Source organism: Microchirus variegatus, assembly GCF_963457635.1.
Source record: "Microchirus variegatus genome assembly, chromosome: 4".
Classification (NCBI taxonomy): Eukaryota; Metazoa; Chordata; class Actinopteri; order Pleuronectiformes; family Soleidae; genus Microchirus; species Microchirus variegatus.
The window spans coordinates 5,418,822-5,433,459 of NC_139805.1; the positions used below are offsets into that span (position 1 = coordinate 5,418,822).

The 14,638-nt window shown below is 37.5% G+C and overlaps 3 protein-coding genes across 4 annotated transcripts; 1 reads left to right on the plus strand and 2 right to left on the minus strand.

Moving 5' to 3' along the window:
• Window positions 1-2,512: 2,512 nt before the first annotated feature.
• On the minus strand, window positions 2,513-7,885 carry ncbp2 (nuclear cap binding protein subunit 2). Of its 2 annotated transcripts, XM_083888598.1 has the most exons (6): window positions 7,750-7,885; window positions 7,334-7,420; window positions 6,488-6,582; window positions 5,866-6,004; window positions 4,160-4,236; window positions 2,858-2,878 (listed from the first exon to the last, which is right to left on the minus strand). In XM_083888598.1, exons 1-6 carry the CDS (start codon window positions 7,822-7,824, stop codon window positions 2,875-2,877), a joined length of 477 nt encoding a protein of 158 aa, XP_083744724.1. In that variant the 5' UTR covers window positions 7,825-7,885; the 3' UTR covers window positions 2,858-2,874. The 2 variants fall into 2 exon arrangements, with proteins under 2 accessions (XP_083744723.1, XP_083744724.1); XM_083888597.1 differs by lacking the exon at window positions 4,160-4,236 and having other exon boundaries at window positions 2,513-2,878.
• Window positions 7,886-9,503: 1,618 nt separating this feature from the next.
• fkbp2 (FKBP prolyl isomerase 2) lies at window positions 9,504-11,143 on the minus strand. The gene is made up of 2 exons (XM_083887917.1): window positions 10,598-11,143; window positions 9,504-9,833 (listed from the first exon to the last, which is right to left on the minus strand). The coding sequence occupies exon 1, from the start codon at window positions 11,051-11,053 to the stop codon at window positions 10,634-10,636; it is 420 nt and encodes a 139-aa protein (XP_083744043.1). The 5' UTR covers window positions 11,054-11,143; the 3' UTR covers window positions 9,504-9,833; window positions 10,598-10,633.
• A 112-nt stretch (window positions 11,144-11,255) lies between these two features.
• On the plus strand, window positions 11,256-12,448 carry LOC310926398 (protein NCBP2AS2-like). Its single transcript, XM_083888519.1, has 2 exons — window positions 11,256-11,387; window positions 11,501-12,448. The coding sequence occupies exon 2, from the start codon at window positions 11,576-11,578 to the stop codon at window positions 11,867-11,869; it is 294 nt and encodes a 97-aa protein (XP_083744645.1). The 5' UTR covers window positions 11,256-11,387; window positions 11,501-11,575; the 3' UTR covers window positions 11,870-12,448.
• The last annotated feature ends 2,190 nt before the right edge of the window (window positions 12,449-14,638 follow it).

A 14,638-nucleotide genomic window follows, 5' to 3' on the forward strand; every position in this document is an offset into this window, starting at 1 on the left:
AATTGTTGCTGTAGGGGTATGATTCTCAAAATTACTTCATAATAACCGCTCTAGAAAAAAGATAACATGCTCTTCTTCTGGAGTAAATTCGAATTGATTAAATTCCCCCATATTCAGTGTAGATCTTGAATAACCAATAATTGGAAGTTGTACAGCTGGAAAAACTCATCCAAGAGAACAGTAGCAGTGTTTTCAGGGACATGTCAAACCAGTATCTGGACGAGAAAACATTTGGAGTAAAGAGTACAATATTTGCCTCTCAAAAGTACATGAGTAAAGTCATGAGTACTCCCCAAAAAAGATACTCAACTAAAGTACAGATCCCTCAAAAATACTGGACTCAAGTAAATGTACTCCGGTACTGTCCGGCTCTGATTATGTCTAAAACATAAAGTAAACAATTTGTATTACAAGGTACAATGTACTCATACAATGCTAATCATATGGTAATACCAAACATAGTCAAATTTAAATTATTAAATTAATAGTAACACCAGAATTGTATTAATTCTACAAATGTTTTCTTGATATTTACCATATACATATACGTACACATGAAATGTCAGAGAAATGGTGGAAATTATATATATATATATACATATATATACACATATATATATATACATATACATATATACATACATATATACATATATATATACATATACATATATACATATACATATATATACATATATATACATACATATACATATACATACATATACATATACATACATATACATATATACATATACATATATATATACATATACATATATATATACATATATGTATATATATACATATATGTATATATATATATACATATACATATATATATACATATATATATACATATATATATATATACGTATATATATATATACATATACATATATATATACATATATATATACATATATATATATATACACATATATATATATATACATGTATATATATTGATCAAATATCTTTCATCAAATATGTCATTGAATAATATTAAAGTAGTAATTTTAACACTAACCCTTTTTCCTAATTTTTCCAACATTAGCTAGCTTCGCTTCCTGTACCATTAAATGATAACTCAGCCATTTGGTAGAGCATGTTTTGAAAAAAAATGTTGACCCTTATAAGACTTATTTTTGTTGAATTAAATTAAACAAGTATGTATGCCATCTTGTGGATTTTTTTAGCATTGCACAACTACATCAAACGGGTGGTGGTGGTTGTTCGCCCGCTCTAATCTGATATGCGGTAAAAAAAAATTATAAACTGATTCCATGAAGTCAAGGACTCGTTGGTCTGGGGTTGTGATTCTCGCTACAGGTGTGAGAAGTTCCCAGGTTCAACTCCCGGACAAGCCCTTGCATCAACATTGAGATAAACTCATAGGGAAAATAATGAAGTGCTCTTCTTCTGCAATGAATACAAATTGAAAAACAATAGTTAGAAATTGTCCAAGTGATCCAAAAGAACAGTAATGACATTTTGGAGGGAAAACATCAGTAACCACCTCCTGTAACGCTCCCAGGAGAGACTCCAATATCAGCACAACATAAGAATCCTCATTGATTTAGTGACCGATGCGATAATTAAAGCTGCTACAGTGAAAAAAGACAAAGACAGTATGTGTGTCAAATATAATCGCGCATATAAGAAGAGTTTTACTCCCGCTATGATCTGTTGCAGCAGAATGAGCTCAACTAAATGTCACACTGTCCAGTCGTAAATGATAATGTTCATTTTTTGTTACTGGGCAAATGTCAGAGGGTTCGTTTGTCTAGACGTAAGAGTATCACCGAGTGTAGGAGGTCCTGGGTTCAAATCCACGACAAGTCCTTACAATGACTTTGCTTAATGGAATCTTAAAGTCGCTATAGCTCTCAGGAATAATGATGATGAGAAACAAAAAGAGCCAAACACAAATTCTCTTTGAAAAATCATTAATTGGAAATTGATCAGCTGGAAAATTGACCCAAAAAGACACTAGCCGTTTGTGTGGCATCACACAACAACTATGGTTCTAAACCTGCCAGGAGATACTCAGATATAAGGATATAGCACTAAAACTCCTTTGTGTAGGACTTTACAAATAAAGCTGCTGCAGTGAATATTATTAACATTACCAATGACGATGTGACTAGAAAGAAGAAGCAAAACAAATAAATAAATAAAAAAGAGCTTGATTCAAATCCATGAAAAGGACAAAAACTGACACCACTAGCTAATCGGGAGAAAAAAATTGAATGAACTTGCATCACAACCAGGACTTAACCAGTGCTGGGAGAGGCATGAACCCACTTTTATCATTTAAATAAACATGACCAACACTGAAATTTTGATTTGAAACTCACACTAGGGAAAACAATGTTACAGCCCAAATGTCAAAAAAAGAGAAAAAATCTTTATTTAAAAAAAGTATACACAAATTGGGAAACAAAATGTCATTCATTTCTACTATTATCTGAACCAACATTGGCCTTTTGATATTTTTAATAACCCAAGTCAATGCACTCTTCACTCATGGAGCTTTCGAGTCTGTGTGGGGGAGAAGTCATAGTATCGCTAAATATCACAAAATCATGACGTGCTACCATGGAGACAGATGCTAATGTCCAGAGTCCTGCAGGTCTGCAGTGGAGAGTTTAATGTGAGCACTGGGACAAACGGTCTGTTGGCATGATCTGGTATTCATTTCAGTCCAGCACCTAATGGTGGAGCTCTGTGTGACCCAGGCAGTCTTGCTGCGGTCGTGGTCATGTCCATTTTTATATTAAAAAGTATGACGTGGCTCTGCAACTGGATTGTGCTGAGCCAGTTTCCCATAGCCGCCTCTGGCTGGGTCGTAGTCCTGTCTGTACTCGTCTCTCACCTACACAGTTACACATATAGACAAGTACAAAGAGACATGACGGTTCCAGTTAAGATTAACAAACACATTAAAAGGTCCACTCTTCAGTCTTGCTTTTGATCTAGATTAGAAGCTATAACATTTTAACCCATGATCCACATTATTTATTTAATTGTTTGTCTCTTGGCCCACGGTTGGTGTAGTGGTTAGCACTCTTGCCTTTGCAGCAAGAAGACCCGCGTTCCTGGGTTCGAGCCCCGTTTGGAATAACTTCGGAACAAGGGCCTTTCTGCAAGGAGTTTGCATGTTCTCCCCGTGTGTGCGTGGGTTTTCTCCGGGTTCTCCGGCTTCCTCCCACAGTCCAAAAACATGCGATATGGGGTTTAGGTGAATTGGTCACTCTAAATTGACTGTAGGTGTGAGATTGTGAGTGAATGGTTGTTTGTCTCTATATGTGGCCCTGTGATGGACTGGCGAACTGTCCAGGGTGTACCCCGCCTATCGCCCAATGTCTGCTGAGATAGGCACAGCACCCCCCGTGACCCTCTGGTGGAGGATGAAGCGGTAGATAATGGATGGATGGATGTTTGTCTCTTCTTTACGGCTCTACACAGAGAGAGTAATTAAATGGCTATGTGCAATATAGCCATATTTTGGATTATATGTAAAACTAGAAGTGCTTTTAATTTGAAACAATCGAGTTTCATATAAAAATGTATCGTTTTTAATCTTCTACTTAATGTTTTCCATATATATATATATATGATGTTTTACCTTCTTGTTTTTAGTTTTTATATCCGAATATTATTTTATAAACGTCAATTTTCTACACTTTTTCATGTTTTATTTACAGCACTTTGAATTACCTTGTTGTTGAAATGCGCTATACAAATAAACTTGCCTTGCCTTACTTTTTGCAGTGAGACTCTGAGGACAAATTTGAATACTTCATGAATGTGATTCGCAATTAAGAATTTTTAAGGGCCTTAATTCTCTCAAAATTAATTGATCAACTTTTAACACTTTTTAAGACCCCACAGACACCCTGAGTAAGTTTGGACTAAAATAGCCAATTGCAAAATATGAATGCAGAAGGCCATATACACTAGGACTGAACGATAAATCGTTATCGTATCGATATCTAGATATGAACATTCAAGATATTAATATCAAAAAGCAACAATATAAACGATATAGATTTTCCCCCGTGCTCGCCCTGCATGTACAGCTCTGGCAGTCACAATACACATCTTTTTTTACGATTGCCCTTGAATGCACCACTACGGCCAGCCGACCACAAACCTTATTTCATGCTTGCTGTGGATCGACAGCTGAAGCAAACCAATGACAAACGTAGGAGGGCGGGAGGGAGACTGAGACTGAGACGCACACACACACACACACGACATACAGTGGGGGAAAAAAAAAAAAAAAAAGTGACGGAAGATAATGAGGCCGGTGGCGATTTTGTGCCAAAACATAAATCATCGATCATTTCGCCACAACCACTGCACGCCACAACGATCCATTTTATTACAACAAACTCCGAACTCAAGACAAACTTTTATTTATTCTTTGGTGACTTTATGTTAATGTTGATGACTGGCAGTGAGTTCTCATCAATAAAACTGCACTTTCCATGTGGAAAGTTTCCACAGTATTTTGTATTATGTTTTTAATTTTCTGAAAAATGCTTGGTTTTTACCGAACCTATAGTCATATGGTATCGTATCGATATCGAGATATCTGGCATGAATATCGAGATATGAAATTTTGTCTGTATTGTTCAGCCCCAATATACACCCCCAATTTTTTGTATCTCAACATATAAAATGTCAATATTTTAAACTAATCTGTGAACATTTGCACCCGAATCAACAGATAGCATTAGTAGATATACAAATACATGGGTTTACACCTGAAAAAGTGGTTCAGGAGTTTAGTCTGAGCTGGTCCACTGTCCCACATTTGTTTTTTGTTTTTTTAACACATTCACAGAAACGTTATTGAATACTTCTGACAAGATTATGTTAGTTGTATTTGTAAACTGTATAATGTAGATGTTCATTTTTCAAATGCCATGAGCAACAGTAATGCTTATCTTTTCAAAGGCCACAGTGAATCATGCATAATTCATTTTGGAAGTTAGAGCACTTTCTAAATATCATACCGATGTATTAAAATGCCATCATACAGTGTACCTTTTTTTCCCTGAGCAATTCCAGTACATTTTTAAAAATGTCATAGTCTGCGGTGTTTTATATTGCTACTGAAAAATGCTGCTCTACAGACGATTTCAAATGTACAAAACAAGTAATAAGTGGAATCTTGTTATGGATCCATATTGGGAAACACTACCAAACAAGGTGTACTTTTACTTTTATTATTTTATACAATGTATCCCTGCTTGGGTTGCTTTTAATATAAGCTGGAGTTAAACAGATATTGATTTTTGAAAACTGAACTGATATCGTGTTGAATGAAAAAACATTCATAAATGTGTTCCCAAAGCCTATTAAACTACATGAGATTACAGACGGTCTAATATTGGCAAAGCAACAATAATCCAATATATTGGCTGATGGAGATTTATTAGTATCTAGCTAATATCAGGCAGGCAGTATATTGACCAAGGCGAGGTATTGATAAGTAAGTTTTTGAAGGTAAGTTTCCTTCAGATAACGACTGTTTCTTTTACGTTCATCAACCTACAAATAAATGTGCTAACAGTATTTTTAATGCCAAATAATGACACAACGTTCACATTTTCTAATATAAGTGACAATTTTGGAAAGTAATTTAATATATTAATTATCTTGCTTGTTATCTCGTCTTTTGGTTTTGTTAGTTTGTGTGGTTTGAGTTGGCCATAGAGCCATAGAGTGTAATCGCCCTTAAAAGAGGCCATGTAAACATAAACTCTTCAATATAAAAGCCTGTAGGCAAACACACCGAGATAGTTATGTTCAACTATGTACTCGTTAATAAGGATGTGTAAGAATCCTCACCTGTCCTCCAGATTTGCCTCGACCGTACTGTCGTCCCTCCTTGAAGCCGGCATCCCAGTCTGTCCTGATGATCCGGTCGTCCAGGCGTGTTCCATTAATGAAGCGCATGGCGTGTTCTGCATCACCACGTGTGTAATATCTGGTATCACCAGGGTTAAGGTCCATCAGAGCAACCTCAAGTCTCACCCACACTCATTCTACTGTGGTGAAACCGACATAACATTGTTTTCATAATCGATTATTTCCGTGATTAATTTATTCTTTGTTTGTCCATAAACCAAAATGTTATTGTTTTTTTGTTATCTGGAGCAAAGAAACAAGAAAATATTCAAATTTAAGAAACTGGATAAAAAAAACTGATTACTCAATTATCAAACTATTTGACAAATATGTTAATTCAAACTAGAAGAAGAAAGTGAGTGGTCACCCAAAAAATGGATAGACTGTCAAGTGCCAGATGTGAACTTGGAAACTCAGAGCTACACACTTGAAACTAGTTATCTCAGAACACACTAATCACATTAAATCAAATAGATCAGAAGGCAACGTGTGTTTTCTGTGCAGGTGAATGCAACTTTTTTGAAAACAAACCCTGATATAAGTTGCATATTAGAAAGGATACTCCACAAAGACGAACCCGCAAGCTGTCTTCTTGACTTTATCCAGGCCGATGACGATGCGTTTAACGTCTCCACTTTTTGAAAACAGCTCATGAACCTGTTCATCAATAACAAAAAAACAAAAGTGAGAATTGTAGTTAAAATATAGAGGACAGTTAAATCATCATCATACGATTGTCCTTTAAAACTTTTAGTAGCGATTGACCAATAATGAGAGAAGTCAATGGCTGATAGCGACTTGGCAGGATTTGACAAATTGATCGATTTGGTGATAGATCATTGTCATTCCTCATGTAATACAATAAAGTAAACAGTCCCTGTCAATTTCACTCGCAGTGGCATCACTGCTTCATATCTCCTCGTGGTGGCGCTGCTCAAATGAATGAGGGAAACTTGGGCAGAAGTTACCTGGCCAAAGAAGAGGGAGTTTACAGTGGGATAATGGGATGAGAAAGCTACATTAACAGGTGCCACATACATCGACTTTGTGCAATGTGTTATCTTGTTGTGAATAAAAGAAAACCTGCACTTTTAACTTTTCACAGACGTTTGTTTCCTTCAGAATTGTTGTATTGTGATATTATTGATATCACGTATGGTATCATTACCAAGGCCAATTATTCTTGTAGTTTAATGACCTAATTCATCTGCTGAATTCAAACTTGAACCAATAAAAAAAGTTCCACAGATAGCAATTCAATATTATCCTTTTGGCTGCTTTAAATAAAATGTAAAAACAACACATTTAAATTGACATGAAAGCTCACCAACAACCAGAGTCATAAGCATCCGGGTACACAGCAAAAAACAGTGTTGTACTCAGTAATAATGTCAGTGTAAAAACTTGCCTGCTCCTCTGTGGTGTAAAAGGAAAGGTTCCCCACATACAAGGTGTTGCTCTGTTTCAACAGCTTCTCCTGATCATAGCGATTTCCCTGAAAACACAAGCAGCAGGCGGAGGACACACTGTGAGTGAACACTGATATGGAATATAACGTGGACTCTATTTTAACTCTGATGCCATTATGTTAAATCAAGTTGCGAGTCCAAACACACGAACCCTAAAAAATGTCCTCAAAATAAACCAGAACAGGAACATAATTCAAGATAAAAACACAAAATCAAAGCCGTAGTATTGCATGATTATTCCCTCGCTCTGATCTATTGTTTGCTAGCCGTTGCTAACTGCTACTCGAAAAAGAACTCGGCGCGCAGACGGCAAAATCCACGGAAATAAAATGTCCCTTAAAACCCAGTTATTTACCTTAAAATGCTGGTCTCTGTATTGACTAATGTCAGTGTACGTGTCGCTAGTTAAAGCGTTGAGTTTGGCGGACATGATGAAGAAGTCGCGGTCAGCTCTGCTGCTAATTCGACTTTAATTCAACGCGATAGCTTCTCTTCCGGGTCATACGTCCCACACGTGAAGAACTCCGGGTAGAGCCCATGAATGGAACCAATTTTAATATAATATACGCCCGCCGGTCAAATAGCGCCCCCCATTGGCACATACTTATATATCCTTAAATAAATACTGTATAAACCTGTCTTTGTTGTGAAACAGGTTTGACACATAAAATAAAAATATTCAGACATGTTAGAATGATAAATCATTTGTTTACCCTGCGTCTCCATTGTTTCTCAAAACTGATCCAGGTTTGTTGGACAAAAAAGTCACATGACTACTGAAACTGAAAGTTTAACTGTGAGATGTGGTGCCACACTATTGGCTGCAGTCAAGTTAGTTATTCACCCGTGTTAAACTCAAACAAACGATATAGAGACTAGAGGAATACTAGATAATGCACTAATATTTTATGTATATTATAAACATAAACCATTTACTTTTGTATGTATATATATATTTTTTAACTTTATCTTATTCTTTTTTTTTGAACTAACCTCGAGTTTCTCCTGCAGACTGAAGACAGTAGCAGACATGGCCTGTCCTTTTCTTGAGGAGCCAGTTGATGTCAAGGCGCAGATACTCCCTCAGCAAGTACTTTATTCAAGTGTACCACAAGTATACTTATTTCATACTAAATCTGAGGCAGTATACTTGAAGTTTACTTTTTATATACTATATTTTATATACTTAAGTATAGTATAGTTAAGTACACTTGGTTTATACCGAAAAGCATAAACAAAAGTCTAAGACTAAGTACATTAATACTTTAATAATATAATATTAAGACTAATTATACTTTAATTCTAAAGCTTACACTTGTACTTTAGTATACTTTTTACTTCTTTCTGCCACAAAGTACTTAGTATATAGTGATGCAAGTACAGAATAAGGGCAATAAATTGACACGTGCTTACATTTAATTTAGCAGAATAAAAATGTTTTTCACTACACACATTTGCTTTGAGGTATTACCTTGTTATAAACTTACATGTTCAAGATCATATAGTGCTGGAGTTTAGCAAGTCATTGAAAACAAGTCATAAACATAGCAGTTTTGTTTTTATTGAGTTATTTATGTGGTTCCAAAAAACACACTTTTCTTTGACCTTTTTCCACACTTCAGTTCTCAGTTGGAGACACCATTTTGTTTACATTTTTACAAGCAAATGCACACCTTTCCTTTAACATTTTACATAGATACTTGTACTTGTAAACTTGAATGTGTACTTTTGTATACTTAGACTGACCTAATAATGTATACTTAGAATTAACTAATAATGTATACTTAAAATACTTAAAAATGTTCCAATTTAGTCAAAAGAAGTATTTTTATATTTCATATTTAAGTTTTCATCTTCAGTTGCTGCCAAGTTTTTAAAAAAAACATTTTTGACTAATTTGACTCAGAGTTGGTTGAACTAAGTGTTATCACCTGTTCTGAAACCGAAAACTCAAGAGTTTGTTGAACCTGCTTTCCGAAACAGGTCCCTGGTGTAATAACTACACAGATGTTTAGTGAATAAATCAGACGTCACACGAGACATTTTTTACATGCGGTAAACAAACACAACATAGAGGAAATGTTTCCATATGGCAATTTTTTTTTATTATCAGAATACAAACACTGCCTAACGTATATTAAAAGAATACATGGCTATGGCATGAAGTCATTTATGAATCACAGAAAACATGAGATGAAACTAAAGAGCATGGTGTTATGGTCGAATACGTGGCTCAGCTGCTGTCAATCCTAATCATGTGTATCAAGGATACACAGTCACTTCTCGAGTCACACATTAATTAATTATTATTAATTATCCAATTATTCAGAGTGTAATACGTGAAGCCACTGAGGAGGACAGTGGCTCTCCTGGTGTCCACTCAGCTCCCACATTTGCCATGTTGTTATCTCCAACTCATTTTGCAGCACTTTCTGGAACCTGAAAGAAAATGACATTGAATGATATTCTTCATTTCTTTGCTCCATGTAGCAAAGAAATCATCAAAAGTGAAACATTTCCAGGTTTACCAAACACCAAACAACATGTTTTAACGTTTTCTGACATTTTATTGACCAAACGATTACTCAATTAATCGTGAAAATAATCGACAGATTAAAGGTGCCATATGTAAGAATGTGGCCAAAAACAGTTACTACATTCAAATTCATAGTACCGAGGTCTTTTAGGTTTCGTTTTCTGACGTAACTGGCAACCCGTGGTTGCTCTGCAGCTGAGACTATACCGACTGCAATGATTGGTAGACGGTGGTAGGTGGCGCCACATGCCAAAACATGATTTCAAAACATAAACATGATTTTCAGTCTGCAAAATATTTTTTTTAATGTCTGTACTGTTGTTGTTGGCGAGTTCAGTTTGTTATATGAACATTATTTCTGAGTCTCTGTGACATATTAGGAGGATTTTATGGCCAGTTGCTTTAGATTTACTACATAATGCACCTTTAATTGATTATGAAAATAATCGTTAGTTGCAGCTCTAATGTTAAGCTAAGCCCCTCGTGATCAGACTGTGGACGATCACTGGGCCCCAGGTTTGAGTTTGAGACCCCTACTATATCAGGATCAGTTATCGGCCCATGGACGCACGATATATCGGCACATCGGCAACAAGTAGTACGTGCTACAATGTTAACCTATAAAATAAATAAAAGTGGCAGATGAATGAAGGGAACTATAACGTACGTGTAGAAAACAGCCTTCCTCTCCAGCTCTTTGTCATCACAGGTCGGATCTCCTGTCGATGCTGAGCAGCTCGACCTCGAAGATGAGCGTCGCTCCTCCGGGGATCTTCGGCGGAGCGCCCCGGTCTCCGTAGCCCAGCTCGGCGGGGATGACCAACTTCCTCTTCTCGCCCTCGCACATGCCCAGCAGGCCCTGGTCCCAGCCTTTGATCACCTGGCCGGTGCCCAGGGTGAAGGTGAAGGGCCTGTCTCGGGGGATGCTGCTGTCGAACTCCGTGCCGTCCTCCAGCTTGCCCGTGTAGTGCATGTTCAGCAGGTCTCCTTTGCGGGACTTGATGGGACAGTTGTCCACTCGCTTCTTGATGCCGATCTGCAGCTTCTTCTTCTTCTCGGCTCCGCTCGTCGCCGCCGGGCTCAGAGTCAGCAACGTCACCGCAAACAGCAAAAGCACCCGCATGACTGCAAGCGTTCACAACGTATCCACGCGTGGTTTAACAGTATTGGTTTAGAGACGGAACTCAAAGCTCAATGAAGACAAAATGTTGGGTGGGGGTTGTAAAGGAAATGAGCTGGGAAATGTTCTCCCGGAAGCGGATGTACTTACAATACCGGCTGGTGTTACCAGAAAAAGCATCCGGATTGTTGTATTTATTTATGTTTTGAAGTTCGTTTCACATTCGTTTATGATTCATTAAATACTATTGGCGTCGCGTTAACTGTCGAACGTAAGCTAACTTCAACCAGGCAATCTGACATCCGGTCGGAGCTGTCGGTCACCTACTCCAGCGAAAGTGAGTCAGTTTTTTTTAAGTATAAATGGGATCTTTTTCTTTTTCTACTTAACCGTACTTTTCAACAATTAACACTGGTGGATAACTAACGGATAACGTTGGTATTATTACAGGGCTGCACTTCATCAACATTTGACGAGACTGCTCGGTGAGCCGGCGCGGCTAACACAGTGAACACAGTCGACAGAATGCTCGCTCGTATGTTGTTTTCGCTCATCAACAACCACCGCGTCGTTGAGAAGTTGGCGGAGTCTCGTCCGATCCGCAGGGCGGCGCAGATCACGGCTTACGCCATCACCAAGGCCCAGATAGCCTCGGGACGGGTCATGCGGTCCCAGACGATGCGGCAGGTCCGGGACGAGGCGGGCAGAGTCCCCGGTGACCTGGGCGAGGTGGGCACCCGCCTCAGGAGAGTCAAAGATACCTTTGTGAACGAGGTGAAGGACGGGTGGAAAGATGGCTCCAGACGGATAAAGAAATGAACAAGCCTGTATGAAGAAGAAGGATGTTCAAGTGACTTGGAGCAAAACTGACAACATTCAATGTTTGTTTTTTTCTTACTCGTATTGAACATATTTACAGCAGAAACGAGGAGAGAAGAGGCAAACAACAACAACAACAACAAAATGTTTTGGGGGGTTATGGTGGTAATTTATGGTCGGATGACGTGTTAAACACTGGGTATAAATCAATTCACTGTAGTGACATTTCTGAATGTCACTACGCTGAATGTGTTTCGTTTTCCAGAAAACCTGAAGGAACTAAGGTTATGTTGTGCACATCACTACAGTCAACTCCAGCTGTCAGTTAAAAGACCTCAGGAACTGCACTTTAACAGCTTCGTGTGAACCAATAAGCAAAACCACACAGTGGTATCCACATAACAAAATAAATGTTTTTTTTCCCCCTCCACATTTGTGAACGTGTATCAAAGACACTGATCCGACTGGAGACTTTTTCCACATTAAGTTGCCAGTGGAAATTGTACGTGTGTTTAGGGGGATTAGGCACGTGTGACAATAAATGCATACTTTTACACCAATTGTACAAATAAAGATGGATTATAACACATGAACTGGTAGACTTTCATTTGGCAGAGAGCTGCACACAAATTTAAATAAAGGTAGTCTCCACGTGGGCAGTTTTCCCCCACAATTTAATGAAGCAGAAATATGGGACAAAAAGTGATCCTCCACATGAACAGACGTATGTGTTGCAGTGCTCGGACACTAGGTAGAGCTGTCTTCACATCAATGTCCATCTATTCATCTTCTACCACTTAATACTCAACATGAGGGTCGCCGGTGCCAATCCCAGCTGACATAGGGCGAAAGGCGGGGTACACCCTGAACAGATCGCCAGTCCACAGGGACACATAGAGACAAACAACCATTCACACTCACACCTACAGTCAAATTAGAGTGTTGATTTTTGCCTAAAAAGTGAAGTCTCCCCTTGGAATTCAGAGTAAAAATCAATGCAGTAGCAGCGCTGTGTGACATCACTAGTGTTGGAGCAAATAGTAAATGATTAAATGGGTGGATTATGGTCTGATTTGGCCTGATTTGGCTGCCTGCTGACTAGGCCTGTTCTAGAATGAGGCCTTCAAAAACTGCTGTTAACCACAGAGAATCTGTAGAGTGTGGAGTTCACAGTTCACCCTCCATCAAATTGTAACTTATTTTTCTTTACTATTACAACAGTGGAAGGAGAAATGCAGATGCTTACGACACAAGTGACTCTTTGATAAGAACATCAGGGCGTTTTTTGGCACTGTTATTACACAGCAGCGACAGAAAGCAGAGTGAGCTGTTTTTAGAGGGTGTGACTTTTAAATGTCAGACTCCTGCACGTACACGAGTCACATCTGTCTCACGCCTGCTCGCAAACTTCATTCATATTCAGCCATAATTTCCAACTACTGGTTATTAAACAGTGCAGTGATTAGTTTGACCTGGGACGATCTGAAATAAAATAATGATAATGTTAAGGCAAGAATAACATGCCTTCCTGAACCATAATGTAATAACATTTCTGTCTGGAAAGTCAAACAAAAATTGTTCAACAATCATTTATTGTCTTTACTTAGTAATGTGTTCTTTTGTTAGTGCTATTCTACCCTATGAAGGAACTGCACTCCTTGTGTTATGTATTTTAATCATCATGTACTTAATAAATCAATATTCAAGCAAGCGTGAACATAATTGTCAGGTTTTTTTTTTTTTTTAAAACAGTGAAAAATACATGATTTTACCACTGATCTCGTTATTTAGTCGTATTAAATATGTTATAGAAAGAACATTAACACAATAAATACTGGAAAACACCAGCAAAACAGACTGATGTTTGCAGCAAATAGCTTTATTTCATTTGTAAAAAGCAGAGGAAAAAAGCTTTGTGTAGCAATACTTATGCAGACACACTGGCCTGGCAACTAAATATTAGTTAGATGTGACATTTCACTTAGAAATAATTGTGCATCAGGAGGAAGAAGAGGTATTAAGTTTCTGACATGAGTCAGTACATATACACTGATATGGCGCCTGAACTTCATATAAAAATTAAACATCTCAACAGAGGAAAAATACACATCAAAAATCATAATCAATAATTTTGAAAGCAGGAATGGCATCAATTAGCAGGAAGTACAATCGTTTGAGTAAATACACTTCTGAAGTGAGTGGTTTGGGTTAAGACAGAACACATGTTTTGACTCAGAGACTTTACGCTAATTACAATAACTGCATTTTGAACTGAATCAATTAACTGAATAACTGAATTATTTTGTTCTGTTCTCATCATGAAATTAAGTAGAACCAGTACTCGAAGCCAAATGTGTTTTGTTAAACTGAAAAACTGAGTTGTACGTTGATTTAAGGGTTGACCAGTGAATTAGATTCTCACCACATTTGCTTCTTAACGTATAACCTAAATTAAGAAGTAAAAGAAAAATGCTGCGGATGATTATAAGTAAAACAAACAATATTAAGAGAAAAGATAAACATTTAAGTGCTCAACTGCAGCCGGCAAATGCTTATCTCTGGGATTTTAAAAGCTTTTGAGGAGAAAATATTAAGCCAGCAGCAGCATGGATTCACTCATCTTCACAGAAAAAAATCCCCAGCACAGCTCAGTGTGGAGGTAACACTAGTGCATATTCACTGATATGGCATTAGCTTATATCAAAAACAAAGCCTGAACCAAGGGCAGGCTGTGTCTGTTAGTAGTACTTTGAGAAAAGATGAAGAAGA